Source organism: Onychomys torridus, chromosome 6 (assembly GCF_903995425.1).
Source record: "Onychomys torridus chromosome 6, mOncTor1.1, whole genome shotgun sequence".
Taxonomy (NCBI): Eukaryota; Metazoa; Chordata; class Mammalia; order Rodentia; family Cricetidae; genus Onychomys; species Onychomys torridus.
In genome coordinates, this window is record NC_050448.1 from 118,115,461 (window position 1) to 118,142,558 (window position 27,098).

The 27,098-nt window shown below is 36.0% G+C and overlaps 1 protein-coding gene across 2 annotated transcripts in view; it reads right to left on the reverse strand.

Moving 5' to 3' along the window:
* Positions 1 to 27,098, reverse strand: part of Pkn2 (protein kinase N2) — a 110,921-nt gene that overhangs the window by 16,112 nt on the left and 67,711 nt on the right. Inside the window, exons 7-15 of one of the 2 annotated variants that reach the window (XM_036189991.1) lie at positions 18,372 to 18,557; positions 17,296 to 17,405; positions 8,351 to 8,494; positions 7,987 to 8,062; positions 7,145 to 7,319; positions 6,846 to 6,972; positions 6,242 to 6,372; positions 6,085 to 6,160; positions 5,916 to 6,007 (exon numbers count right to left, since the gene is read on the reverse strand). In XM_036189991.1, the coding sequence (XP_036045884.1) occupies positions 5,916 to 6,007; positions 6,085 to 6,160; positions 6,242 to 6,372; positions 6,846 to 6,972; positions 7,145 to 7,319; positions 7,987 to 8,062; positions 8,351 to 8,494; positions 17,296 to 17,405; positions 18,372 to 18,557 (1,117 nt within the window). The remainder of the gene's footprint in view (positions 1 to 5,915; positions 6,008 to 6,084; positions 6,161 to 6,241; positions 6,373 to 6,845; positions 6,973 to 7,144; positions 7,320 to 7,986; positions 8,063 to 8,350; positions 8,495 to 17,295; positions 17,406 to 18,371; positions 18,558 to 27,098) is intronic. The other variant, XM_036189992.1, reaches the window with a different exon arrangement.

The following is a 27,098-nucleotide window of genomic DNA, read 5'->3' on the forward strand; positions in this document are numbered from 1 at the left end:
GAAGACTGACTAGAAAGCAAAGAGAATTCTACATGTTTCAAAAGGGAATTCTTTGAAAACAATGTGATCTTCTGTGATATCACACAAATGTTTGTAGCAACCCCCACAAGAACAAGACAGGTTCTTGAAAGGAATGTGGCAAAACTCCTTGAATGTGGAACATTTATGTTCCCTAAACAGCAAAAGCAAAAGAATTCTCCCTTCTCTTGAAAATATTTAGCAAAACCCAGTGAAAGATAATATCAAGTATTATTGATATCAAATATTAATACCTGACAAATTGATGTCAAGTATTAATAATAATATTATTATTCAAATGAAGCTTGAATTAACTTTTTTTAGTACCTGGTCAAAATACGGACCAATAGATAAACCTAATTAAGAAATAATATATATATTTCTAATACTAACCAAGCTTCATTTCTGTTTCTATTGCAACTTGGAATAAAAAATTTTTTCTTAGAGCTCTGTTTAATGCTTTTATTTTTAAATTAAGAAGGACAAGGCCAGTGAGATATCTGAGTGAGTAATTAGCTGTTTGAGTTCAATGTCTGCAACACACAAAGTTGGAGGGTAAGAACACCATGAACTTGTTCTTTGAACTTCATGGGCACCATACATGATTATAATCATCATTATCCTAAAATACTTTTAAATGCTTAGATTTTGATTTTGTTGTCCCAAACAACACTGTGGCATTCTAAATGTCAAGGTAAATTACTGATGTTATTAATTTTTTTTTGGATTTTTTATAAAAAAAATGATAAAGTTGCCAGGCATGATGGCCCATGTTTTTAATCACAGCACTCAGGACTCACAGGCAGCCAGGTCTCTGTGAGCTTGAGGACAGCCTGGTCTACATAATGAGTTGATCGAGGACAGCTAGGGCTATGCAGAGAGACCAGTCTCAAAAAACCAATCAACAAATCAACTAATCAACTATCCAAACAAAATCCCCAAATCACCCCTCACAAAAGATGGAATATTTTATATGAGAATATCCAAATTATATTATGAATGACTTGAAAATTTAAACAAGCCTGGTAGCAATTAAGAATCATATTTGTTACAAAAGTATTTTAAATTCTGTGGTTTTGCTCTACTAGGACAAGAGCAAAAACACCAGTTTACATTTAAAAACTGAAAATAAATGCAGTTTCTGATAACATTTGAGTTCCTTACAGATTCACATTCTAAATAACTAGATACTGATTTCACACATTCTAATTATTTTGACAGTTTCATGTGACTTACACTGGCCTCAAACTCATGATCCACTTGCCTTAGCCTTCAGAGTGGAAGCAGTACAGGTATGCATTATCAGGCTGAGATCTTGTTTTAAATTTTTACATACTTAGAAAGCCACACTAATACTCCTAAGCTTTACTTTGATGTTTACATAAAGCACAAGCATAAAAATCCATAGGAAAAAAATTTAAATTAATACCTTTGATTTTGTCCTACTTAAATTTATTGAAAAATGTGTTCAAATTTTTAAAAATAAGATAGATTCTAAAAACATCTGCTTTATTACAACAAACTGCATTTTTTGAGTTAATGTAGGTGAAATATTTAGATGAGGTAAGACAAAACTTATCTAAGATACAATTTGGGCTCAAACAAATTTTAAACATGAGGTATATTTATGTGTGACTTAGTAATCCATAATGGGTGAATTTATGGTGCATCACAAGTACTCTACTTGATGGATGTCAGACTGGGTATGAACTGACCATGTGAGAGGTAGTGTGGTGGTTTGAACGAAAATACCCCCAAAGTGGTACTGTAAGGTGTGGCTTTGTTGGAGTGGGTGTGGCCCTGTTAGAAGAAGTGTGCCACTGTGGAGGTGGGCTTTGAGGTCTCATATATGCTCAAGTCACACCCAGTCTCAGACCACTTACTATTGCCTGCATGTCAAGATACAAAATTCTCAGCTTCCTCTATAGCACCATGTCTGTTTGCATTCCTCCATGTCCTACCCCAATGATGATGGACTAAACCTCTGAACTGTAAACCACCCAATTAAATGTTTTTCTTTATAAAAGTTGCCATGGTCATGGTGCCTCTTCACAGCAACAGAAACCCTAAGACAGGTAGAAAAGACATCCTGACAATATTGAAGATAAGAATGAGAGGAAGAAGCTTCTTTAACAATTCAAATTAACACAATGATTTTAGTCTTAAGCATTTTACAGTATCCAAGAAAACTATATAATAACCTTTAAACTGTTTCAATGTTGTCTAAATTGCATACTCCCCTTAAAACTTTTCACAACAATTCAAACTTTAATATTTGTAATTACACTTATGTATTTATTTTATGTGTTGAGTATTGTGCTGCTACCTACAGGTGACATTCAATACATGTAGTGGTCAGCTGACAATCTGTAAGAGCTAGTTGTCAGGTGTGCTAAGCCATCTTGACAGCCCCTCAAACTTCAAATTCTGTATTCTTTATTTTTTACAACAGTATAAATCCAATTTCTCCTTTAAAAAAGGGGGGCCCTAAATCTATCAGTATATAATGATATCCTTCTAATAAATTGCTATTGTCTATAACATTTATTTGTAGGTAAAATTTATTCAGCCTTCTTTACTAACAATGCTTTTATATTGTTGCCCTAAGTAACCAGTTTTGTTCAGAGTTCAGCAGTTATTAAAAGGTATGAAAGAATAATGTTCACATCAGTTATTAAAACATATGAAAGAAATAAATGAACATCTTAGAAAGTAGAAAACCAAACCATTAATAAAACTCGGTTTTACGATTGAACCCCATATAACCTGAAAAGCTTTGGCTTTCTGCACCCACCTCCCCCCACACACACTGAAATGACTTCTGTTACAATTATTATGAATTGATAAAAACCCTGAGTGAGATACAACACTGCACGTGGTGGGAGAGATGTACTGAATGTTCAGAACAGTGGTAGGAAAACTAAGTAATGAGACTGAATGTGGTGTTACTTTGGTTTTCAACTATAACATATTAATTTAGAAAACTGACTTGAAATTTACTGTAACCTAGGTAAAGTGGCACACTTCAAAGTAAAATAATATAAAAACAATATAGCCCAGACTACAGAACAAATTTAGAGACCCATGATCAAGGGAAGGGGGGTAGGGCACAACTGAATATGGGCACACACCTGTAATCTCAGCAAATGGAACTGCAAGCTGCAGGCCAGCCTGGGCTACATAGACACTTTATCTCCCCCAGAATAACAACAATAAAAAAGAGTAACACAGAGTTAAAAAGAACTTGATGGAATTATTAAAAGGGCAAACTACAAGATAAAACATAAAGGATTCTGCTTAGGTATAATTAGTTTGAGTTATTGTCTAGTCATATTTACAAGTAATATATGCCATTTAAGAATATACTGGTGTATTTTTTTTTAACTGATTCTTTTTCTTGAGGTAATGGCTTAGGATTTGGCTTTGGCTCTAGCCTCTGATCTATACTTTATTTGTGGTGATATTGAGATTATTCTGGACTGTTACACAGTCTCCAAAAAAAAAAAAAAAGGAAGAAAGGATTATTGTGATTGAGTTATTTAGAAAGCATCTTTCTACAAAGTTGTGGTTCAAGGTAATGACAATGTAGCAAAAAGCTATATAAGCTACCAGGATAATACAGTAGTAAAGGTTAGAGATACTTTATCTGAAGTGCTCAAGGCCAGAACTGTTTTTCATTACAGGTAATGAGATACATACAGTACAGCAATGGGCCCCAGGTCTAAACACAAAATTAATTTATGTTTCATATGTACCTTATATCCACAATCTAAAAGTAATTTTACAACATTTTAAATAACTGTGTATGAAACATTTGCGAACATTGAGTGATAGATTTTGGCATCACATCTTCAGTCAAAAAGTTTAGAAGTTGTGCATTTCAGGTTTTAGATTTTTAGATTATAGATGCTCAATCTATAACTAGTTTCTTATTATTTTAGGAACAAATGAATTCAAGACAAGTTCTCACTATGTAGCTTGGACTAGCCTAGAACTCTCAACATAGAGGAGGGTGGCCTCAAATTCCCAGAGATACACCTGCCTATGCCACCTGAGTCCTGGGATTCCAGCCAGTGCCACCATGCATGGCTTGAGTTCAACATTAACATTACAAACCTGGAATAAACCAACTGTTCAAGGAAATAAAACCATTTGAAACTTCTGATATTTCAAGTACAAACAGAAGGAATAAAAGACCATCCCTCACTTATCTGTTCTGTAACATAAATATACTTGATTGACTATTTTATAAGCTCCATAAATTCCAGTTTTTGGTAGTTTGGCTATAAAAAGATGTATCTTTTTTTATATGATTTATATGAAAAAGTAGGGGGGGGAGGGTAAAAGTGAAATAGGCAAATTTCAATTTATTTTAAATGTCAATTTTTAAACAATGGTCTAAATTTTAAATTCTTTTGGATGGATCTGAGTCAGGATCTCAGTATGTAGCCCAGGCTGGCCCTGAATCACAGCAATCTTTCTGCCTCAGTCTCCTGACTGCTGGGATTAAATGTGTACCCCTGTGCCCAGCAACCTATTTTAATTATAAGAACTACTTATATGAAGAAATAAAAAACATTGCAAGCATCAATTTAACTAGAAAGGCAAATGTAGTTAAATACAGATATACGTATATGTCACATATGTATAAATGTACATGACCAGGTCTGGTGTGCAGGCTTGTAAACCCAGATACCTGAGAGCTGGGGCAAGAGGACCACAAATTCAAAACCTGTTTGAGCTACGTGTTTCAAAAAAGCAAACAGAGGGCTGGGTAATGTAATCCAGTGGTAGAGTCCTTACCTATCATGCACAAGGCTCTGGGTTCAATCCCTAGTCATAAAAATAGAAAATTAAAGCAAAACAAAAATCCAAAACTATCTATATGTAGGAATTGGCAAATGCTCTTCATAGATGACCTATCTGTCCAGTCTCTGCAAGGACTACTTTCTATTAAGATACTTAGTAGTGTAAGAAAAACACTACTAAGTATCATATGAAAGCCTTTCTGATAAACATGTCATTTTTGTAAAATATTTCCACATATATGTGTGTGTATGAATCATATTAAGATATATTCTTGAATTTTAATGTTTTATTCCTAAAGTCCTTGCATTGTAATAACCATATAAAGATGTACCCAGGACATTTACCATTATTAAACTCTTTGAAAGCTAAGGCACTACACTAAAAAATATGAATTAAAAAACACAAAGGGGGTAACTGAAGAAATGGCTCTGCAGTTAAGCACACTGGTTTTCTTCTAAAGGATTCAGGTTCAATTTCATTACCCACATTGACAGCTCACAATTGTCTGTAACTCAAATCCCACAGGGTCCAACACCCTCTACTTCAATAGGTATTGAATGGACATACTGCACAGACATACATGCAGGCAAAACACTCATACATATAAATGATCTCAACATGTATGCTGTATGCCACTGCATGTGTGTACATATACAGAATAAACAAGTATAATTTTTTTAAAAAATGAAGAAGGGAAAATTCATAAAGGTGTATTTCAAAAGTGATGGTATTAACCAATGAGTTACTTGCCAGATTATCAGGAAATGACATTTTACCTGCTTCAGAGGCTAAAACGCGATTAGTTTTATTAAGTCACAAATGAGTAACAGTTCCATGCTAATAATTTATTAGCATCTCAACTTATAAAAATGTAATGGAATTATTTTAAACAATCCACTGTCTTTACTTGGTATCCACAAACCCAACATAAGGGAGAGAAGTGACTGGAAAGAAAAGCAACATTTAATTATGTCTGCCTTTTGCCATATAGATAAATTTAAGTTCATCAAATATTTCTAGGAACTTGGATTTATTGCTGTCCACTCAATCTCTCACCTCAAAGAAAACTTCCATTTTAAAAAACTGACCTGTCTACTTCGTCTCGAGCGACAATGTCTCCTTTTTTTAAGGCTTTTATAGCAAACATTTCATTTGTGTGTTTATATTCAGCCAACAGCACCTGAAATAAGATTAAAATAATTTATTTCCATTTGAATTGCTAATCTTGTATGTATTCCTAAAGTGCTGATAGATTACCTTTCCAAAATGTCCTCTCCCCAAGACAGCACAGCACCTGAAGTCTTGTAGATTGAACTGAAACCTCTGTTGAGATCTAAAAGAGTAATAATAAAAAATAAGGCAACCACAGGACCAAGTGGACAGCAGCATCGCATCACACCTACTTGTCCCTCACCTTTTCTCCTCAAGCTCTCGAACACTCCAACAACTTCGACCTGATTCAGGAATGTCAAGCTCATATTCAGATTTGGATTTTGGGTGAATGTTATTTCTGTCATTCTCAATATCAAAAACAGTTTCTGAACCCTGTAAAATATCAAGTGCTCAATAAACTAGAGGACCTCCAGTAAAAAATTTATTTGATAATCCTAAAGTTGGAGAAACAATTCCAAAAGCTTTAGAGAAACAATTTCAGATTTGGTTATTTATTCTTATAGAAAAAAACAAAAACAAAAACACACAAAAAGCAACACAGTGTTTTCTTCTAATTTATGCAGCCCATTGCATTCTTTGGGCCTGTGAGAATACAGAGGCTAATGACAACAGTGTTCCAACAGGAAGAAAGGGGCTATCTCCCATCAACTTCATCTCCTTGAGAAAATTTACTCATGAAAAAACAAAAATAAAACAAAACTCCAAAAAACTAAAACAACAATTAAAAAAACAAAACACAAACTCAAAGCTCATACTGGTAATTTTAATTGAAATGTACACTTTAGACATTACGATGCTTTTACTGTAAGAAGGAATTGTATTAAGGAAGGGTTAGAATGCCTTGCCTGTCCAGGTATATCCAAAACTCTCATTTCGGAAGATTCATCTATCTCTCCAAGGGAAGAATCGCGTAGTGGGGCTGGAGGAGGTTCAGGTTCAAGATCAAAGTCCAATTTGGTTACTGTAGAATCACTTACAGAAGACAAAGCAATTTACTGAAACAGCAATCAAAGTCTTTATTTTTAAGTAGCTGCAAAATGAAAGCAAACTAACTTCTTTTAAATAAGGAGTGCAGTAGTTTCTTAATTTTACTTGGAAAGACGGGGACTGAGTAAGACATACTTCAGCCTTCTATGACATGTACCTGGCTGGAGGTGCAAGTTCAGGGGTGTGTGCATCAACCACGGGAACTGTAGTAGACACAGGCGTCTGAGGGCTGAACGTGCCAGAGTGATTCACTGTGGGAATGGCTCGTCTCACTAGCCTCCCCCAAGTGGCAATATTAATATTCATTTGAGGAGCTCTGAGAAACGTTTTGCCTGTAGATATAGTGAATAATGAAAGCAGGATAAGTAATTTCTTTATATATTACCAAAAGCCATAAAAAATTAAAAATTCCATATTCATCGGTTTATAATTTATGAAGAACAAATAAAATTTGTAACTTAAAAATTAGTACTCTAGTTCTTAATTATTTTGTTTTTTATTAAAACTAGTGTAAATAACACAATTTTAAAAAATAGATACAAGTTTGGATTCTTTCTTAACTCTAGTAGTTAGGTATGGTTAAAGTTTAAGTCATCTATGATAATGAACAACAGGACTCAGTGGTATCTAAGTTTGCTTCAAATAAGCTCAGAAAGCAGGGTGTGGTGGGAAATGTTAGGACAATCAGAGTTGATTATTACTGAAACTCAGTGATGAAGGCAAGCATGGTGGTATGGGCCTGAAATCCAAGTACTTGAGAGACAAAGGTAGGGAGATCATTTTAAGGCCACACAGGCTACCAGACTGTCTCAAAACAAACAAACAACCAAACAAAAAAACCCAAAGAAATGGAGTAATGGATTCTATTATTAAGGATATGTTTAAGTACTACTTAAAATGTTAGCAATAACAACTAAAAAGAAAGAAAACACAATTACTTTTAAAATGACAGCTGGATTTTCTATAAACAAATTACCATATTTGATTCTTAGTAATTACCTTGTTGTTTCGAAAAAATTTTCTTTTGTCTTTGGAGTTTTGGTCTTCTTTCAATAACTGGATTAAAAAAAGTAACCTGTAGTGATGAAAATTCAAGTTGACATGAAAACTGTAAGGACAGTTTCATGAAATCTACTAGATCCTAAGTTTTGAGAACTTAAGGGAATCTTATCTATAACTTAGTCCAACCCCTTCATTTTCCAGATGAGAACAAGGACCTAGAGAGAATAAATGACTTTTCTCAAGGTCACAGCCCTAATATTGCAGCAGAGCAGACACAACATTCTTGACACTTCTACATCATGCTGTCAACACATACAATTTCTACAGTAGTTATGCACATTAAATAAAATACATTTATTACCTCTGCAAACAAAGTACCCTGTGGTTCCAAATAGAGACACATGCCATGCCGCTGGTTGTCTAAAAAATCTTCTAACCTCAGAAATTTTACAGCACACAGAGATCGCCAATCACGCCAATAAACTGAAATTTCCAGTTCACGTGACTAAGATAATTAAAAAACAAAAACAAAAAAAACAAACAAACAGAAAAGACATCATTGGACACACACTTGAATAAAATATCACAAAATATATGAAATACAAATACAATAAACAAAGTACACAACCAAAATCACAGTACTTTAAAGAAAACTGTAATTTTTTTCAATTTTGCATCACTTTTATCAAACCTACAAATTTTAACTTAAACAAACTTATATTCAGACAATCTCTGCTAATGCATTTCTAAAGTTCAAGGCCAGAACACATACTGAGAACAATCATTAACCACGAAACTTCTCTTCCACTTAGAACCCCAATCTTTCAGGTTTCTCTTTTCCAAATACTGTTGCCTGCTGTCCTGTCACTAAAATGTCACAGTGCTTCCCTCAGAAGAACCATGTCAAAACCCATTTCTTTGACTCACTATTGGGCCACAGAAGGCCTGAAATGGATTCTCTTCGGCACTTATATGTGCCATACACTGTGAGTACTGTAAGACTATCAGGTCATTGAATTTTCAAGATTACCACAAGGCTGGTGAGCACAGCAGTCTGTGTCAAATGGGGGTGGGTGGTGGTGTTTAACCCATGTTTAAAATATATTCATTTACTATCATCTAAAAAAGACACATAAAAAATTAGTAATGACCTGAGTATCCAGAACATAAGGACAAGTATGTAAGATTTCACATCCATACATCAGAGTATACTGTGGTTATTAGAAATAATGTTTACATGTGAAAACATACTTAAGGTTTTGACAACTTATTACTAAATATACCTTAGACAATAGTTTGTATGTTGGGATCAAGCCATGAGCTGATTTCTGCAGTATGTTATAATTTATGCACATTTTAATTAGAAAGTACCAGACTCTTCCACTGTTTTATTTTTAGGATGCAGATTACCCACAATAGGATCTAAATGTATTTCCCTTTAGGTTCTACAATAAATTACTTCTTTTATATAACAATTTTCATTTTGTGAAATTTTACAACTTTTGTTTCTAGTATGTATACATAATAGATTTTTTACTTTATAAAATTAGTTGATGAAAATGAAAACATTTATAAAAATTAAACATGAGTCAAGACAAAAAATTTCAGAAATACTCTGTTGTCATAGGATCTGAACTGTCAGTCATTCCCAGGACCCCTGGGGAAGGAAGGTTTATCTCAGGTGACAGCAGTGCTTCTGGGAAGTGGTAGAACTTCAGGTGGGGCTTTAGCAGGGAAGGAGCAAACTGGGAGCACACAGCTGAAGAATACATCAGCATTCTGTCCTTTTTCTTTCCTTGCTTTCTGGCTATCAGGAGGTGAGCAGTCTTCCTCCTTCATGTGCTTTCATTATGTCTGCTACATCCTGAGTCTAAGATCAACTGGGACAAGTGACAATGAACCCCAAACTCTGAACCTGAAAGCTAAAGTAAAACTTCCTCCCTTGAGATGATTTTTCACATGTGTTTTGTCCCAGTGACAACGTCTGGCTAATACAGACTCATTGCTAGCAAAAGAAGGAATCAGAAATCCCAGGATCTCATCTTATTTCTGACTCATGAGTAATATGACAAAATTACCTTGGAATAAAAAGTATCAGAGCCGGGTGGTGGTGGCACACGCCTTTAATCCCAGCACTTGGGAGGCAGAGGCAGGTGGATCTCTGTGAGTTCGAGGCCAGCCTGGTCTGCAAAGCGAGTTCCAGGAAAGGAGCAAAGCTACACAGAGAAATCCTGTCTCGGAAAACAAAACAAAACAAAACAAAAGTATGAGAACGTATTTAAAATTAGCAAGTGGAGCACGCGCGCACACACACACACACACACACACACACACACGAGCATTAATACTATTTTTATTCCATTAGGAGTTCAAGTATTTTAGGAGCTAAAGAGATGGCTCAATGGGTAAGAGGCCTTGCTGTATAGGTATGTAGACCTGAGTGGTCAATGTGGCTGAGGTTGGGAAGGGGTAACAAGAGGACTGATGTGGCTTACTAGCTAGCCAGGCTAGCTAAAAAATGGTGAGTTTCACACTGAGTGACAAATCATGTCTCAAGGGAATAAGGTAGAGAGTAATAGAACCAGATCCCTGACCTCTACTTCTGGTGTCTGAATGTGTATGCACTGGTGCACACAGGTATATGCACATACACACAAATCACATGCAAACACAAGGTTTAAATATTTTAGAGTTATTTTTAGAAATAAATTCTAAGAATAAACTGAAAATTGGTAATTTAGATTTTTTTTTTCCTTCTTAAATCTGGATAATGGAGATTTACTGGCTCCTATCTTCTGCCACTGTTGTGAGCACAAAGACTTATTAAGGATCAAGAAAATATATGAGGCAAAGGCAGATAAAAGGGGTACAAATGTTAGTGATGGAATTACTACTGTTTTTCTTTACACTGATGAAGCAGTGGGACTATGTAGGAAGCAGCCCCAGTCACTTCATTTTTGCTATCCATTCTAGTGAGTCTATTAAAACTAATAATCAATTATTAATTGATTTTTCTTTCCCTGTCTCTAGTCTGTATGCCAAACTGAAATAAATTAGAGATCTGAGATTTGGTAGCTAAGATAAGTTTCTTGGAGTTCTACCAGGTTTCAGGGACAAGAATCTTTACCGTTTGTCCATTTGCACTGTTCCCTGTGAACACTCTTCCCAAATTGAGTGGTTATCTATCACCTAGAGATACTATCAGTTCTCTGTAATTTATACCACGAATTGTCAGTTTTCTTTAACCCCTAACACCCAGAGTAATTTAGGAAAGTTGACTAGAGATATGGAATCTGAGGCACAAAGCACCATACAGACCAACTATGGCTTCTATATAAAGAGATGCCACCACTGTCTAGAATGTAAACTACAGGTGAGTTCTAAAGGGCAAGGGCTTACAAATAATTTCAAAGGACAGGAGAAATACAATATGGACAGAGTACAAGTATAATTCAAAAATGCTGGGCAATAGTATCTAAGTTAGGCATTAACTGGCAATACTGGCTGACTATACAGTTCCTGCTTCAATTTGCTTTATTGTTAATTTGAATTTTGAATAAAAGAAAACTGCAGGGTATGAATAAGGAATCTGTGTGGCTTATCACTCTAGGGTTAGAATATAAATAGAAAAAGACATGAGGCACCAAGTCAGATTTACATGAAGCTAAGGTAGAAGTGTAACAAATACAATACTGTATTGCACTTTAAAAAAAAGGTGCACATGTAGCACAAAGAGGCACAAGGAAGAATGAATTTCCAAATGATGTGCTGAGAAGCCCCGGGTGCTTGGGAATACTTTTCAGAGGGAACAGTGACATCTATGGTACACTATGACAACTACCAGATGAGCTTTATGTACAGTTTCACTATTAGCACTGCTACGTTCATCTTGATGCCATCAAATCTTTACTAAGCTTCCCTCTCTACAATAACAAAAAGAAAAAGAATAAACTTCCATGTGCAAAAAGAAATGAGGGTCCATTTGATCCAAACTTTGGAAAACTATATTTTAGACAACATGCAGGCATGTAATGTATGGTAATACCATTTAATTATTACTTGTAATTAAATAAGAACTAAATAAAAATTTAACACTTGTTCTCCCAACACTGACTTTCTAGGACATAAGTACAAATACCAATTAATAATAAGTTTATTGTTCTGTTTTTGAGACAGGGTTTTACTCTCCATATCCCAGGCTGCCCTTGAACTCTCCTCCTTGACCTCTTAAGTGCTGGAATTACAGGTACGCTTCACCTGGCACTTACTTCCTAATGAAGACAACTGTGGGCTATCTACTTTTATGTTTTGGCTTATATAGACATCAGGGGGAAAAAATTACTGGAACACTAAACTGAGAAAGTTTGAGAGCTTTGCTGAAGTAAAGGAGAATTTAATTCCACTGCTGAAAAAAAGGGCAAAAAGAAACTTTTTGTTTGCCCTAAAGTTAAAAAAAAAAAAAAAAAAAAAAAAAAAAGTCAGCTTTGGAAATCCATGAGCTAAGGAATGGTCACATTTTTACAAGGGTGCATGTAACAATTATCTATTTATTGGTCTTCAGTGAGGTTCTGAGGAAAACATGGGTTTTTGCAGCAAGCAAGCAGGTTATATACTAAAAAATTCAGAGTTAAATAAAACTCTAAAAGGAGATATGATTAAAGTTAAAGAATAAAGAATGAGAACATGATTACTTAGCCAGAGCAAATGTCATGATCACTCTTAGGATAAATGAACAAGAGTCAATAGTTATCAGAATCCAGTGAGCATGGATCTTGACAAGAGGACCACCCAGAAGGGATAATAACTACAGATGGACACTGCCATGAAAAGCAAGGCCAAAAAGTGAAAAGGAGAGGGAGTGCACACTAACTTTCCCATGCTCCTGCCCTCTCATCTACCAGTATCTCTTATTCTAGGACATCATTCAGTAATTCAAGAACTTCTCTGTTACATGACTACTGAGGCAAAGAATAGAACAGGGAGAAGAACAGAAGCTCCTGGGGGGAAAAGGCAAATCAACCACTTGAGGAAACAATAATATCAATCAGGTTCAGTCTGAGAGTCCAATGAGAAGATTCTACAGTTGGAAACAATGTGACAAGAGGGAACAAAGGACAAGACACAGGGACAGTGAACATTTAAGGCCATGATTCATGCTTGAAAAGTCAGTCTGCAACAGAAGCACTGCTTGTGGCCTTAGAAGGAAAGAGGCAGGCAAACAAGGAGACCTGAATTAAGTCTTACAAGATTATGTGTAACTCTTTCCTCTGTCAGTTCACACACTCTTCCACAGCCTTCTTTATATACCAATCTTACATCTTTCTGTCTCTATACACTTATCATTCCTACTTCTAAACTTGAATATATTTCCCCAAACAAAACCAGTACACTTTCCTACTAGTCTTCCCCTCATGGCAGTCCAACTCCCTCCAATCATCAAGGTTAGACTAAACATCCATTTGTCATAACGCTGCTCTGACTAACTTCAGTCCTCTCTCTTGACATTTTAGATCTGGTTATCTTACTCATTCATCTAGAAACTTGGTTCTCAAATCTGCAACTCACAATTATAACTGACTCAGGAAAATTTGTATACATGGCCACCCTTCATTTTGAACTCTACTTAGTGTGTTGGCCTTCTTGTTCTATCCTTCATGTGTCTTGGCCTCTTCTTTTTAATTTTTAAAAAAATCCTCATTTTAAACTCCATATAACTTCTTTAGCTCTATCACAGAGCCATTTAACTCATCCTCAATTTCAAATATAACATTCACCACTTTTTTAAGTTCTACTAGTTTTCTTTCCCATGTGCATGAATAAATAATTCACCAACTAATGGCTAAATCAATAGTTTCAAACTGAAATCTATACATCTTCAATTTCATTTCATTCTTTTAAAACTTTGCCTACCATTTTGGTTTATTATTCATTATTCATTCAAGTTTTCAAACACTTATTATTTCTTTAAATATTAACTTTATATTATCTATCTCAATCCCATTATCTATTTCTGCTTAAACATCATATTCTCATCTATTTTCAAATTTTGGATACAAGTTCATATGGAGTAGAATTCAGTTTTATGATTCCAAACTATTTGAAGTTTATTTATTTTTACCCCAAACAATTTATTTTTTAACCTGCCAATCTTAGGACCTTTAATGGAAGAAACACTTCTAATTCTTTTTCATTTCTCTTATAGTAATTTTATCTCAAGGAAATAAGAGCAAAAGATGACACAGGATGTTCTACCCTGGCCTTTGAGCATGGACCTGTGGAAGTAGGCACTGCTGCATGTGAGTGCACGCAAATGCACATGCACACATACACATACACACCCTTACATAAATTTTAAAAAGTTTGTAAAAGTGTATCACTGAACGGCTAAAATGTGCCAGGATAATAAAAGGCATTGTATTCCATCCTTAACATCCATCTTAGAAATAGTGACCCCAAACGGGCAGAAGTAAACTTATAAGACTCAAATCTGCTATGTACTGGCTTGTGCTCTGTCATTCAAAGTCACAAACCATAGTCAACCAATCTCTTCTCCAAGCATCTGGCTAACACTGTTACTTCATTAGAATCATCTCTTAAAACTAGGACTTGCCCAAGAAAGATCTTTATGAACGTGATCCTGTGCGTTAAAACACAAATTGGAATCACACTGATATTCCTCAAACTCTTTCTCCTCACTCCTCCTTTACACTTAAAGACAGTCAAACTTGAGATTTTGCTTATGAAAGATTGTTTTTTTCACTGTGGACTAGTTAGTTAGTTGTAACTTCTATAACAGACAGTATTTCTTTCTATGAGTTCATTTAATGTAGTAAACCAGAGATCAAGCACCCTATTAAAAGCCCACAGATACAGTAGAACATGTGGGAATCAGAGGCAAGAAGACCACATCTGAGATAAAAATAAGCTTAAAAACAAAACAAACAAACAAACAAAGAAGACAAAACAAAGACCACAGCAGCAACAAAAAGACCTTTTACTCTCCTCTACCTCATAGCCTACAACTAACCGATAATGTGGCACCGCTCTGACTCTGCTGCTTTACTTCACACTACACCTCTATCTCAGGTTTTTTGCTGGCAACATATCAAGTTCCCAGGGAGTTAGGGAGTTATTTGTTTCCTCTTTTGGGAAAACTCTTTGGATCTTAGCAATCTGTCTACGTTTTCCCATAGCGGGTCTCAAGTTAAGTATAATTTCCACTGTCTTCGATAGTCCCACACTTCTGACCCTGTAATGCAGCTCCATTCCCTCACTTCTGTGCAGATTTTAAACTATTTACTAGTTACCTTCTTTTTCTACAAGACTTTGACTGTTTGGACCAATACAGCCAGCAATGAGATGATACTTGGCATAGAATGCAAAATTGGTGACTAGTAAGCCTGTGAGTTACACACTGCAACTATGTATCTCTGTAAGCCTATATCCTATCAAATGCCCAGCATGTATAAGCTGATGAGTAAATATGCAAAGAATGGTCTTACAGATAGATGAGATTCACTTATGACCTTTTAACCAGAAGAACCCTAGAACTTATCCTTTTCCATTATAATTATTTTCAAACCTTTGTGAGCTAATTTTCTGTTTTCTTGCTGTGGATTCAGATACACTTAGTTATTAAGTTTTACTAATTGCCTTCCATTTTTTACATAATTTTTTTTCTATTACTACCACCACAATCTAGTTCACCTCTCACTACCCTATTATTATATCTCAGTAATAGATATCTACCATCTACATGACTTTCATCTCTTCTCCCTCACATTTATCTTCACATAAATCCTAAGGTCAAGTCTTCTTGTATGAATTTTCAAAGCACACTATCATAAAGTATGAATAGCAAAGTCATTATCTTTTAAGATGAAATCATTAGAAAAAGATACGTCTTTGAAATGAGGTAATAGACTATATAGATAGTTCTGTTGTAATTAGAAAGCCTGCAACTATTGAGATATATATTGAAAAGCCATTGAATTTCTTAAGAGAACCTGAGAGATTTGCTATGTTGTTCATTGTTAATCTGCACCTGGAAGTCCTGGGATGCAAGAGTAATCAATAAATATTTGATTAAATAGGAATGTAAAATGAATGAATGATTCTGAACTGAGAGGAAAGAGCAGTCTGGTGCTTTAGGACAGAGATGAGTCAAATGACTTTAGTAAAAAGAGTGAACACTAAGTTCTCATCACTTCTCTAAATAATTATATGGACTCAGTTCTCATCTATCACTGAAGTAGAATATAGAAAAGGTTAAATATCTGTAAAAGTTATTTGACACATATAGCAACAATATAAGTCTGGACCAGGATGTTTACTTTGAAGATAAAAATCAGATAAATTAGAAAAACATTGTACAGGTATTAGCTAGAGGTGTAGCTGGCAACACTTCCACAGCCTATAATCTCCTCAGGCAACATACATATGCTTTTGACTCACTGATATATGTAACTTGAAAATAGCATAGATACTGTAGATCATTAAATAGTAAAATCTATTACTTTAATTTTAGATCAAAATACAATAAAGGCTGATTATTTTTCTCCTAGACTAATGAATGGATTTAAATCTAAAAGTTATCTTGCAGAGTTGAATGTACTGTGTTGACTTCTATTGTTGTACAGACAGCCTGGATCCTAGCTACTTACATCATTCATGAAAGACATTTTGACACACTAACAGCTGGGAAAACAGAGCATAAGAGTTCCTTTCAAAGTCAATGTTGCAAATCTTGCTACAGAAGAATCACTGCAGTAAACAGATTGTATGTTACTGAATACAAAGAGCTGAGCATGGCAGTGGCAGAGGGCTGTAACCCAAGCACACGTTGAGGAAGGAATACTGGCAATTGAGCCAAATGGAGCTACACAGAAAAACAATACAAAATAACCCAAAGCTAACACACTCTATATGCACATACACATATTCTGGTACTATAGCTCACCACTACAGACTTTTCTGTATAAACTACACATTTTCAAATTATTGCAAACTAAAGCTATTGTAGCATTCAGATATCTACCTATGTCTTAAGACAAATGTATCTACATCCTTCAGATGAGAAACGTCAGAAATATGTAAGCTCTTCTACTTTTATAAACTTCTTGGACCTGGTGTGGAGGTGCATGCCTTCAATCCCAGAGGCAGGAGGAGCTCAGTGAGTTAGAGGCCAGCCTGGGCATACAGTAAGACCCTATCTCAAAACACAAAACAATGCAATATACAAAACTTCTTAAAGACTTTCAATAAATAAAAAACACACTCTTCTCAAGTAAAATGTTCTCCTCTTACCCTGTCTAGTTCCAGTGTAAACTTCTGGTCCCACGACTGATTGGAAATAGGCTTCCAGCTAGTTTGACCAACCACAGTATTATCTAGCTTCAAAACAGCACAGACATCATCTGTAATTAGAATTGGTAAGTTTGGTTAAAAACTTCAAACTGTTAAAACACAATTACCACTATTTTATAGCACTAAAAGTCTGAAGGTTCTTTGAAAAGGATTTTTATAATCAATATTGGACTGTCTGAATTTTAATTGGCTTTCTTTTGCATACACAAACACTCCTATCAGTTCCTCCTAAGTTATCTCTTATCTGATAAAAACACACACATTAAAGGCAATTTTGCATATGTAAGAATATAATTCAACTACCCTGCTTATACGTGTATCCATATTAGCCATCTGATCATCACCCACTACATTTGTTAGGTAGAAGGCTTATTGCCTTAGGTTTTTTTTTTTTTTTTTTTTTTTTTTTCATATCTTTTCCAGGTCCCTCTAAACACAAGAATGCTACTTCTGTACTCTCTTGAATGTTGAACTGTCATTTGGCTTTCCTTTCAGCTATATGTTTAGGTTTAGTTTATCATTATATACTAGAATATTCTCAACATGTTCCTAAATCTCTTATTTTTGCTTTCAAAACTCTGAATGCATCCCCTCCCAAGGCTGATTATTTAGTCATTATCAATCCCAGCACATATCTCATCCATTAGCAATTTACAAAAGTTTAGTTTGTAATGGTTACCAAACCATTAAAAGAACAAAGATGGTGTCTACTAGGAAGAAAAGTCTCACAGTGTCTGTAGCCCTTCATTTTGGAATAAATAGTAATATTTAGTATTTTATTATTTCAAATAATTTTGTTATGATTTGAATTTGTTTGACTGAATTCTCAATCATTTTTAATAGATGTGTTAATAAAATGTGTTGCTTTTCTGTGTCCTATTATAAATTAAAAAAAAAATTTAAATTATAGCTATTAAAATTTTTTGGTCCTATTTGAACACTTCCCACTTTTGTCTGTCTCCACTGATAAGGCCCCTTAATCTGTGGCATGATTTTAAAAAGCATGGTTACTGAACTGGACAAGTCATCGGTTTTCAGGAGATTGCGACTACTTCCACTTTTACTTTTACTAGTTCTGCTCATAAAAGATGATCTGTTTTCACTTGGACTCCATCCAGGCAGTGCAACTGATGTTGCTTTTGATCGTCCAGGGACATTCTCTAGGATATCTTGGCACCCCATAAGACGGACTTCCAAAGTACCTGTTAATACATAAATATGAAATAAGAACAATACAATATACAAAACCATGTCTGTTATCTCTTTAGAAAGAGAGAAAAGAGGGTGATTTGCTGAAATGACAAAACTCTTCTACAGAGGATCTGGGAGGAAGCTATCACCCTTCTTAGTTCACGTGAAGAAACAACTGCGAACTCTTAATCATGGCAACTGCAACAGTTTTGATAAAAAACCAACAGTACTAGCCAGAATGGGAGGCTATACCTGTAATGCCAAAACTTAAGGTTGAGGCAGAAGAGGCCTTTGGGGACAGCCTGTGACGACACAGAGTTCTAGTCCAGCCTGGGTTACATAGGAGAATTCGTATTAAGAAATAAACAAAAAAAGTAACAACAACAGAAGAACAACAGTTACTGAAAAGAAAAAGCTAACTGTGGGGCACAAAATAAGTTACATAAACACATATATGAATTCTTCTTATAATCATAAAGATTGTAGAATTATGTGACTAGAAAACATGAGGGCGAAAAAGCTAAATATTAGCATTCAGATTAGATACAAAGAATTCTGAGTGCAAATAACAGCTGTGCTTAACAGTTATATAGTTAACACAGAGAAGCATTTTACCATGTCTGCATAAACAAACAGTTCCTGTTCTATTTGAAATGTAAAATTACCATTTTATTTTTCTGTTCTGACAGGATAGTCAAGTAATTATGGGTTACAATTAAGCATAAAGTAGCTATAATTTTCTTACACAAATAAATAATAAAAGTGTTCAAAATGAAAACAAAGAACTGTGATTAAAGCTATCTGGATACACAGCTTTGTCACTATGGACTAAACTTATAATTAAAAATGTTGCCTCAGGGTTGGAGAGATGGCCAAGGGGTGAAGAGACTTACTGTTTTCTTCTGAGGACCAAGGGTGAACTCCCAGTACCCACGTGGCAACTAGCAAATGTCTGTAACTACAGTTCCAGAGTATCTGACCCTGTTCTGTCCTCTAAGTGAACAGCTTGGGTATGATACACAGACATATAAGACAACACCAGAACACATAAAAAATATAAATACTTCATGTTCAAATTTTAAATAGTAAAAATATTTTAGGAAGACTGTTTTCTAGAACTGTCTAGTTAGTTGAAGTTTTAAATGACTAAAATTTAATGTCTAAATTTTGTAGTTACTAAAAAGATGCCGAACTTAAGTAGAAAAAAAGCCTCTCATTTCAAACAACTAAAATAATCAGAGAAAAATCTTGAAATGCATTAAGACTCCAGGTCACAGACAATGAAGCACAGTGATCCCTGAAGGATGAGAAACAAACCCTAAGTCTGCTCCTAGGACTACCCCAAGGCTTTCAGAACATGGTGCACTCACAGGGAACACAGAGCATAAGACACCAAGGCATCTAGATATTACTTAGATCTCCAGGTTTCCCTTTATAACACAATCACCCAGGTACTAACTAAACCCTGCTTGAGAATGAAATACTAGAGGCATGGAAGGAAACCATGAGAAAAGACTAGAAAGAACAATATTCTGTATATACAGGTAGGTAGGCATAAGTGTCCCTACCAATGATTGAAAAAATTCAATTCTCTGCACACTACCGGGGGGATTCAGAAAGAATTTTGTTGCAATAGTAAAAGCTAATTACTCCCAAATGACATTTTTGTTGTACATAGAAGACCATAAAAACTACACATATGAGAATAAATTATTCCTAGATATCTGCATACTAGAACAAAGCTTAAGAATGCTTACTCAACAATGCAAAATTTGCAATGTCTGCTATCTAAGCAAAGATTATCAGGTGAGTTTGTTTTGTATTACTATATTACAAATTAAGACACAGTGACTTCAGAGACTTAAATATTAGAATTAGCAGATAAGGGTATTAAAACAATGCCATCTATATTCCATCTGTTCAGAGGTTGAATGGAGACATGAAGAAATGAAAAAGCTCCAAAGTACTAAATTTCTAGAGACAGAAAGGACAATGCCTAAAATTTAAAAATATGTACTGGATGGAATTGGTGGCTGATTCAGCACTGCAAAAGAAAAGGTTGCCTGAGTTAAAGACAACAGCATCAGAAAGGATTAATTGTGGTGGTGTTGTGTTCCCCGAAATACTGTGCAAGCTAAAAAACTTACCTGGGGTCAGAGAACAGGACGGCCACAATACTAAACATGAGATAGGCAGTGGTAGCTCACGGCTTTAATCCTAACATTCCAGAGACAGAAATTCCTGTGGATCTCTAACTAAGTTCAAGGCCACATTGGAAATAGCCAGGCTTGTGACTCACACCTTTAATCCCAGAAATCGAGCCTTTAATCCAGGGAGTGATGGCAGAAACCAGAAAGATATATAAGGCATGAAGACCAGGAACTAGCAGCATTTGGCTGGTTAAGTTTTCAGGCTTTTGAGCAGCAGTTCACCTGAGATTCATTTGGATGAGGACTCAGAAGCTTGCAGTCTGAGGAAACAAGACCAGCTGAGGAACTGGCGAGGTGAGGAAGCTGTGGCTTGTTCTGCTTCTCTGATCTTCCAGCATTCACCCCAATAACTGGTCTCGGGTTTGATTTTATTAATAAGACTCTTTAAGATTCATGCTACAATTAATACACCAAGGAAAATAATAACACTTATGTGAACTATGAATTTAACTTAGATAGAACCATGTAAGTAAGTATAAATAAAGTTCCTGATAAAAAGCAGACAGAATAGGAAACAGAAATGTGTATTTTTTAAAAAGTCATTAAAAGCTCTCAAAATTTAATGAAAATTATAAACTCAAGAAGCTAAATGAATACCAAATCAAAGAATCACACCACAAACACAAGTACAGAGAGTAGGAAAACAGTAATTTTCTCATGGGAAACAGAGCAGAACTACTTTTAATATAACTGAAATACTCTTGTAATACTGTCCTAAAAAGTGATAGGTATTTACATTAAAAAGTCCTTAAACAAGGAGATTAAGGGGACACAAACTGGAAAGGAAGAAGTCAAGCTTTCACTATTTGTAGATGACATGATAGTATACATGAGTGACCCCAAAAATTTGACCAAGGAACTCAAATAGCTTATAAACACCTATATACAAGTGACAAACAGGCTGAGAAGGAAATCAGAGATACATCACCCTTTACAATAGCCACAAATGATATAAAATACCTTGGGGTAACTCTAACTAAGAAAGTAAAGGACCTATATGACAAGAACTTTAAGTCCCTGAAAAAAGAAATTGAAGAAGATGTCAGAAAATGGAAAGATCTCTCATGCTCATGGATAGGCAGGATTAACACAGTAAAAATGGCGATCTTACCAAAAGCAATCTACAGATTCAATGCAATCCCCATCAAAATCCCAACACAATTCTTCACAGACCTGGAAAGAACAATACTCAACTTCATATGGAAAAACAAAAAACCCAGGATAGCCAAAAGAATCCTGTACAATAAAACAACCTCTGGAGGCATCACGATTCCCGATCTCAAGCTCTACTATAGAGCTACCATAATAAAAACAGCTTGGTACTGCCATAAAAACCGACATGTAGACCAATGGAATCGAACTGAAGACCCTGACATTAACCCGCACACCTGTGAACATATAATTTTTGACAAAGAAGCCAAAACTGTGCAATGAAAAAAGAAAGCATCTTCAACAAATGGTGCTGGCATAACTGGATGTCAATGTGTAGAAGGCTGCAAATAGATCCATATCTGTCACCGTGCACAAAACTTAAGTCCAAGTGGATCAAAGACCTCAACATAAATTCAGTTACACTGAACCTGATAGAAGAGAAAGTAGGAAGTAGTCTTGAATGCATTGGCACAGGAGATCACTTCCTAAATAAAATACCAGTAGTACAGACACTGAGAGAAACAATCAATCAATGGGACCTTTTGAAACTGAGCTTTTGTAGAGCAAAGGACACAGTCAACAAGACAAAGTGACAGCCTACAGAATGGGAAAAGGTCTTGACCAACCCCACATCTGACAGAGGGCTGATATCTGGAATATATAAAGAACTCAAGAAATTAGACATCAAAATGCCCAACAGTCCAATTAAGAAATGGGCTATAGAACTAAACAGAGAATTCTTAACAGAGGAAGCTCAAATGGCTGAATGACATTTAAGGAATTGCTCAACATCCCTAATCATCAGGGAAGTGCAAATCAAACCGACTCTGAGATACCAACTTACACCCCTCAGAATGGCTAAGATCAAAAACACAGAAGACAGCTTATGCTGGAGAGGATGTGGAGCAAGGGGAACTCTTCTCCACTGTTGGTGGGAATGCAAGCTTGTACAGCAATTTTGTAAATCATTATGGCGCTTTCTTAGAAAATTGGGAATCGGGGGCTGGAGAGATGGCTCAGAGGTTAAGAGCACTGGCTGCTCTTCCACAGGTCCTGAGTTCAATTCCCAGCAACCACGTGGTGGCTTACAACCAACTATCTAGAATGAGATCTGGTGCCCTCTTCTGGTGTGGAGGCAGTGCGGGCAGAATCCTATATACACATAAATAAATTAAACCTTTAAAAAAAAAAGGAAAAAATTTAAAATTAAAAAAAAAAATTGGGAATCAATCCCCAAGACACAGCTATAGCACTCTTGGGCATATACCCAAGGAATGCTCAATCATACCACAAGGGCATTTGCTCAGCCATGTTCATATCAGCATTGTTTTTAATAGCCAGAACCTGGAAACAACCTAGATGCCCTTCAAATGAAGAATGGATAAAGAAAATATGGTACATATACACAATGGAGTACTACTCTGCAGAGAAAAACAATGACATCATGAGGTTTTCAGTCAAATGGATGGACCTAGAAAAAAATCATCCTGAGTGAGGTAACCCAGACTCAGAAATATAAACATGGTATGTACTCATTCATAGGTGGATACTAGATGTAAAACAAAGGATGACTAGACTGCTCCTCACAACTCCAGGGAGGCTTAGAAAAGAGGACCCTAAAAAAGACACAGGGATCGCCCAAAAGAGAAATGGATAAGATCTACATGAGCAAACTGGATGTAATGGGGGATAATGAAGGGCAAGGGTTGAGGGAAAGAGAGCTTAGGGGAGCAGGAGATCCCAGCTGGATCAGGAACAGAGTGGAAGAACAAGGAAAAAGAGACCATGATAAATGAAGACCCTGTAGGAATGGAAGAAGCAAAGTGCTAGAGAGGTCCCCAGAAATCCATAGAGATACCTCCACCATAGACTACTGGCAATGGTCGAGAGAAAGCCAGAACTGACCTAGTCTGGTGATTGGATGGCCAAACACCCTAACTGTCGTGCTAGAACTCTCACCCAATGACTGATGGAAGTGGATGCAGAGATCCACGGCCAGGCCCCAGGTGGAGCTCCAGGAGTCCAATTGGCGAGAAAGAGGAGGGATTGTATGAGTGAGAATTGCTGAGACCAAGATTGGAAAAAGCACAGGGACAAATAGCCAAACTAGTGGAAACATACGAACTATGAACCAATAGCTGAGGAGCCACCAACTGGATCAGGCCCTGTGGATAAGTGAGACAGCTGATTAACCTGAGGCCCTCAGGCAGTGAGACCGGGACGTGTCCTTAGTGCATGAGATGGCTGTTTGGAACCTGGGGCCTATGCAGGGACATTTTGCTCAGCCTGGGTGAAGAGAGTAGGGGACTGGACCTGCCTCTGAATCTACCAGACTGAGCTGAATCCCCAGGAGAATCCTTGCCCTGGAGAAGATGGGAATGGGGGGGCAGGTGGAGGGAGGATAGGGGAATAGTGGCTGATATGTAAAATTAAATTAAATTATAAAATAAAAAATAAATTTTTTTTAAAAAAAAGTCATTAAACAGTATACTTAAGATGGGTGAATCCTACTGAATAGCTATGCAGAGTAGCAAACTGGTTAAGGTGGGAAGGAAAACAGTTATCTTTTTGTTCAAGTTTGTTAGGCTGTGGAGCAACAAGACAGTTTAAGTGCAGTGGCTACCTTTTTGTTGTTCAAAAGAAACAACTTGTGCTTGTGTTTTATTTATTTATTTATTTTGAAACAATGGCAAACTTTCCTCATTTCCAGTGTAAATACTCAGCTATAAAAGTTATCCTGGGGAAACTGAAAACATCTGGTTACTACTTCAAATCCTGGTGGCTTATTAAATATTTTAGTAATTTCAATATCAGGACATGACAATGCTCACCACCTGCTTTCATTTAAAGAAAAAAAAATCCAGAGGGAGCTAAGATCTTTATTAAACATCTAGAGGTTTCATTCTTTTATGACATGGCATAATTACATTATGAAATAGGGTAAAACTACATTCTTCACCTTCATAAGCCATAATACAAAAAAATTTAAAACATGTGAATCTAAGAACTAAATGTATTCATAAACTTTTGTACTCAGTATTGCAATCTGCACAATTGTGTTATTAACTGCTCTTGCTGTTTTGAGATGAGGCCTTCTATGTAGCCCCACCTGACCTGGAACCCGTGATCCTCCTCTCTCAGCCTCCCAGGGTTGGGACTGTCAACATGTACCACTATGCTACATTTATACTTTTGATATAACTGAGTAATACCTTTTAAAATAAAATCTGAAAAAAAAATTTCTTAGTTAGGGCTACTACTGCTGTGATTAAAGACCATAACCAAAAGCAACTTTGGAATGAAAAGGTTTATATTTCAGCTTAGGTTCCACAGCATAGTCCATCATTGAGGGATGTCAGGGCAGAAACCTGGAGGTAGGAATTAATGCAGAGGCCATGGAAGAGTGATGCTTGTTGGCTTGTTCAATCTACTTTCCTATAGCACCCAGGACCACATGCCCAGGGATGGCACCACCTACAATGGGCTGGGCCCTTACATATCAATCACCAATTTAAGAAATGCCCTAAAGGTTTGCCCATAGCCTGATCTTAGGGAGGTAGTTTCTCAATTAAGCTTCCCTCTTCTTATATACATCTCTAGCTTGTGCTAAGTTGACATAAAACTAGCTAGAAAAACCAGACTCAAACAGAGAATGAAAAATAAAATTGTAGTTGGGCAGTGATGGAGCACACCTTTAATCCCAGCACTTGGGGGGCAGAGGCAGGAGGATCTCTTTGAGAACCAGACCAGCCTGGACTACAGGACAGGCATCAAAACTATACGGAGAAACCCTGTCTTAAAACAAACAACCAAACAACCAACAACAACAACAAAAGTAGGCATATCAGCTCAATTTCAAAAGTGTGCCTATATTACTTTTCTATCAATAATATCAATTTCCAAATACTTGAAATCCTACTTTCACCAATGAATCTTTGGGGAATTCTTGAGAATAAGCACTAACCTAAAAGATCGTCAAACTTAAGACAGTGGATACCTAATTACCACACAGTAGTTATCAACTGTTTGTGGAATAAATAAAATGTTAGGTAGATGATGATCTCTTTACTCATTATAGGTCTACATTCTTGTTTTGAGTTTGAAAAATACATACCATGTTATAAGACAGATAATAAGGCAAAGATATTTAAAGAAGACAGGGGAAAATGGCTTACAATGTACTTGAATTGTGAATAATATTTGTGGTAGGAGCCACATAAACTATAGCTAGACAAGTCCACAGATACCATAGTATGCAGTTCGTTTATGTTCCAAGCGTTACAGAAAACAGTTTTTTAAATAGTAATTCTATATTACTGACATGTTAACAAATTGATAGACACTTGAAAAAGTAATTCACACAACTTGAAAGTACTTTTTATTTCATTAAATAAGCAAGATTATTACCTAGTAGGGGGCATTTGTGGAGAGTGCATTGCACAAACTTCCCAAACTCTGGAGTAGGTTTGAAAACTCCTACCTTGATTTCCTGCTCTACTAACTTTTCACATAGTAACCAAAGAAAACTCAGCTTTACAACATCAGACATCACATATCAAAAGAACATAGTCCTAGCTGGGATTAAAAGTATAACTACAATAAGCTAGTAATGTGGATGGTTAGCTTATGCTGTGTTGCCTCAAATATATATCCTGTTGTGTTCCTGTGAATTCATTTTGGCACCACAGTGTGCCTCAGGTTTAGTTCAATTTGTGAGCTACAGTTTAGGATAACAGTAACAACAGTAAAGCTACATTATAAAATTTCCTTCAAGTTTTATGTCAGTTTACCACAGTATACTGGCAAGATGGCTTAGCAGGTAAAGTCACTTGGAGCAAACCCGATGAACTGAGTTTAATCACAAAATCCCATATAACGGAACAAGAGAAACAACTCTCAATTATTCTCCTTGCTGCTCAAGTTTACATCCTCAGAACCCATGCAAAAGCTGGGGGGAGATGGGCTTCAGAGATAGGACTCCCATGAAAGTTAAGAGTTAGGCAGCCTGGCTATATAGCAGAAAAATAAAAAGACCCTGTTTCAAACAACGTGGAGGATGAGGATTGATCCATTAGACTGTCCTGACTTCACACACACACCATGGCATGTGTGCATCCACATTCACATACATGAATGCACGAACACACACACTCATTAAAACGCTGAGAGAAAACATCATTAAATTCTGCG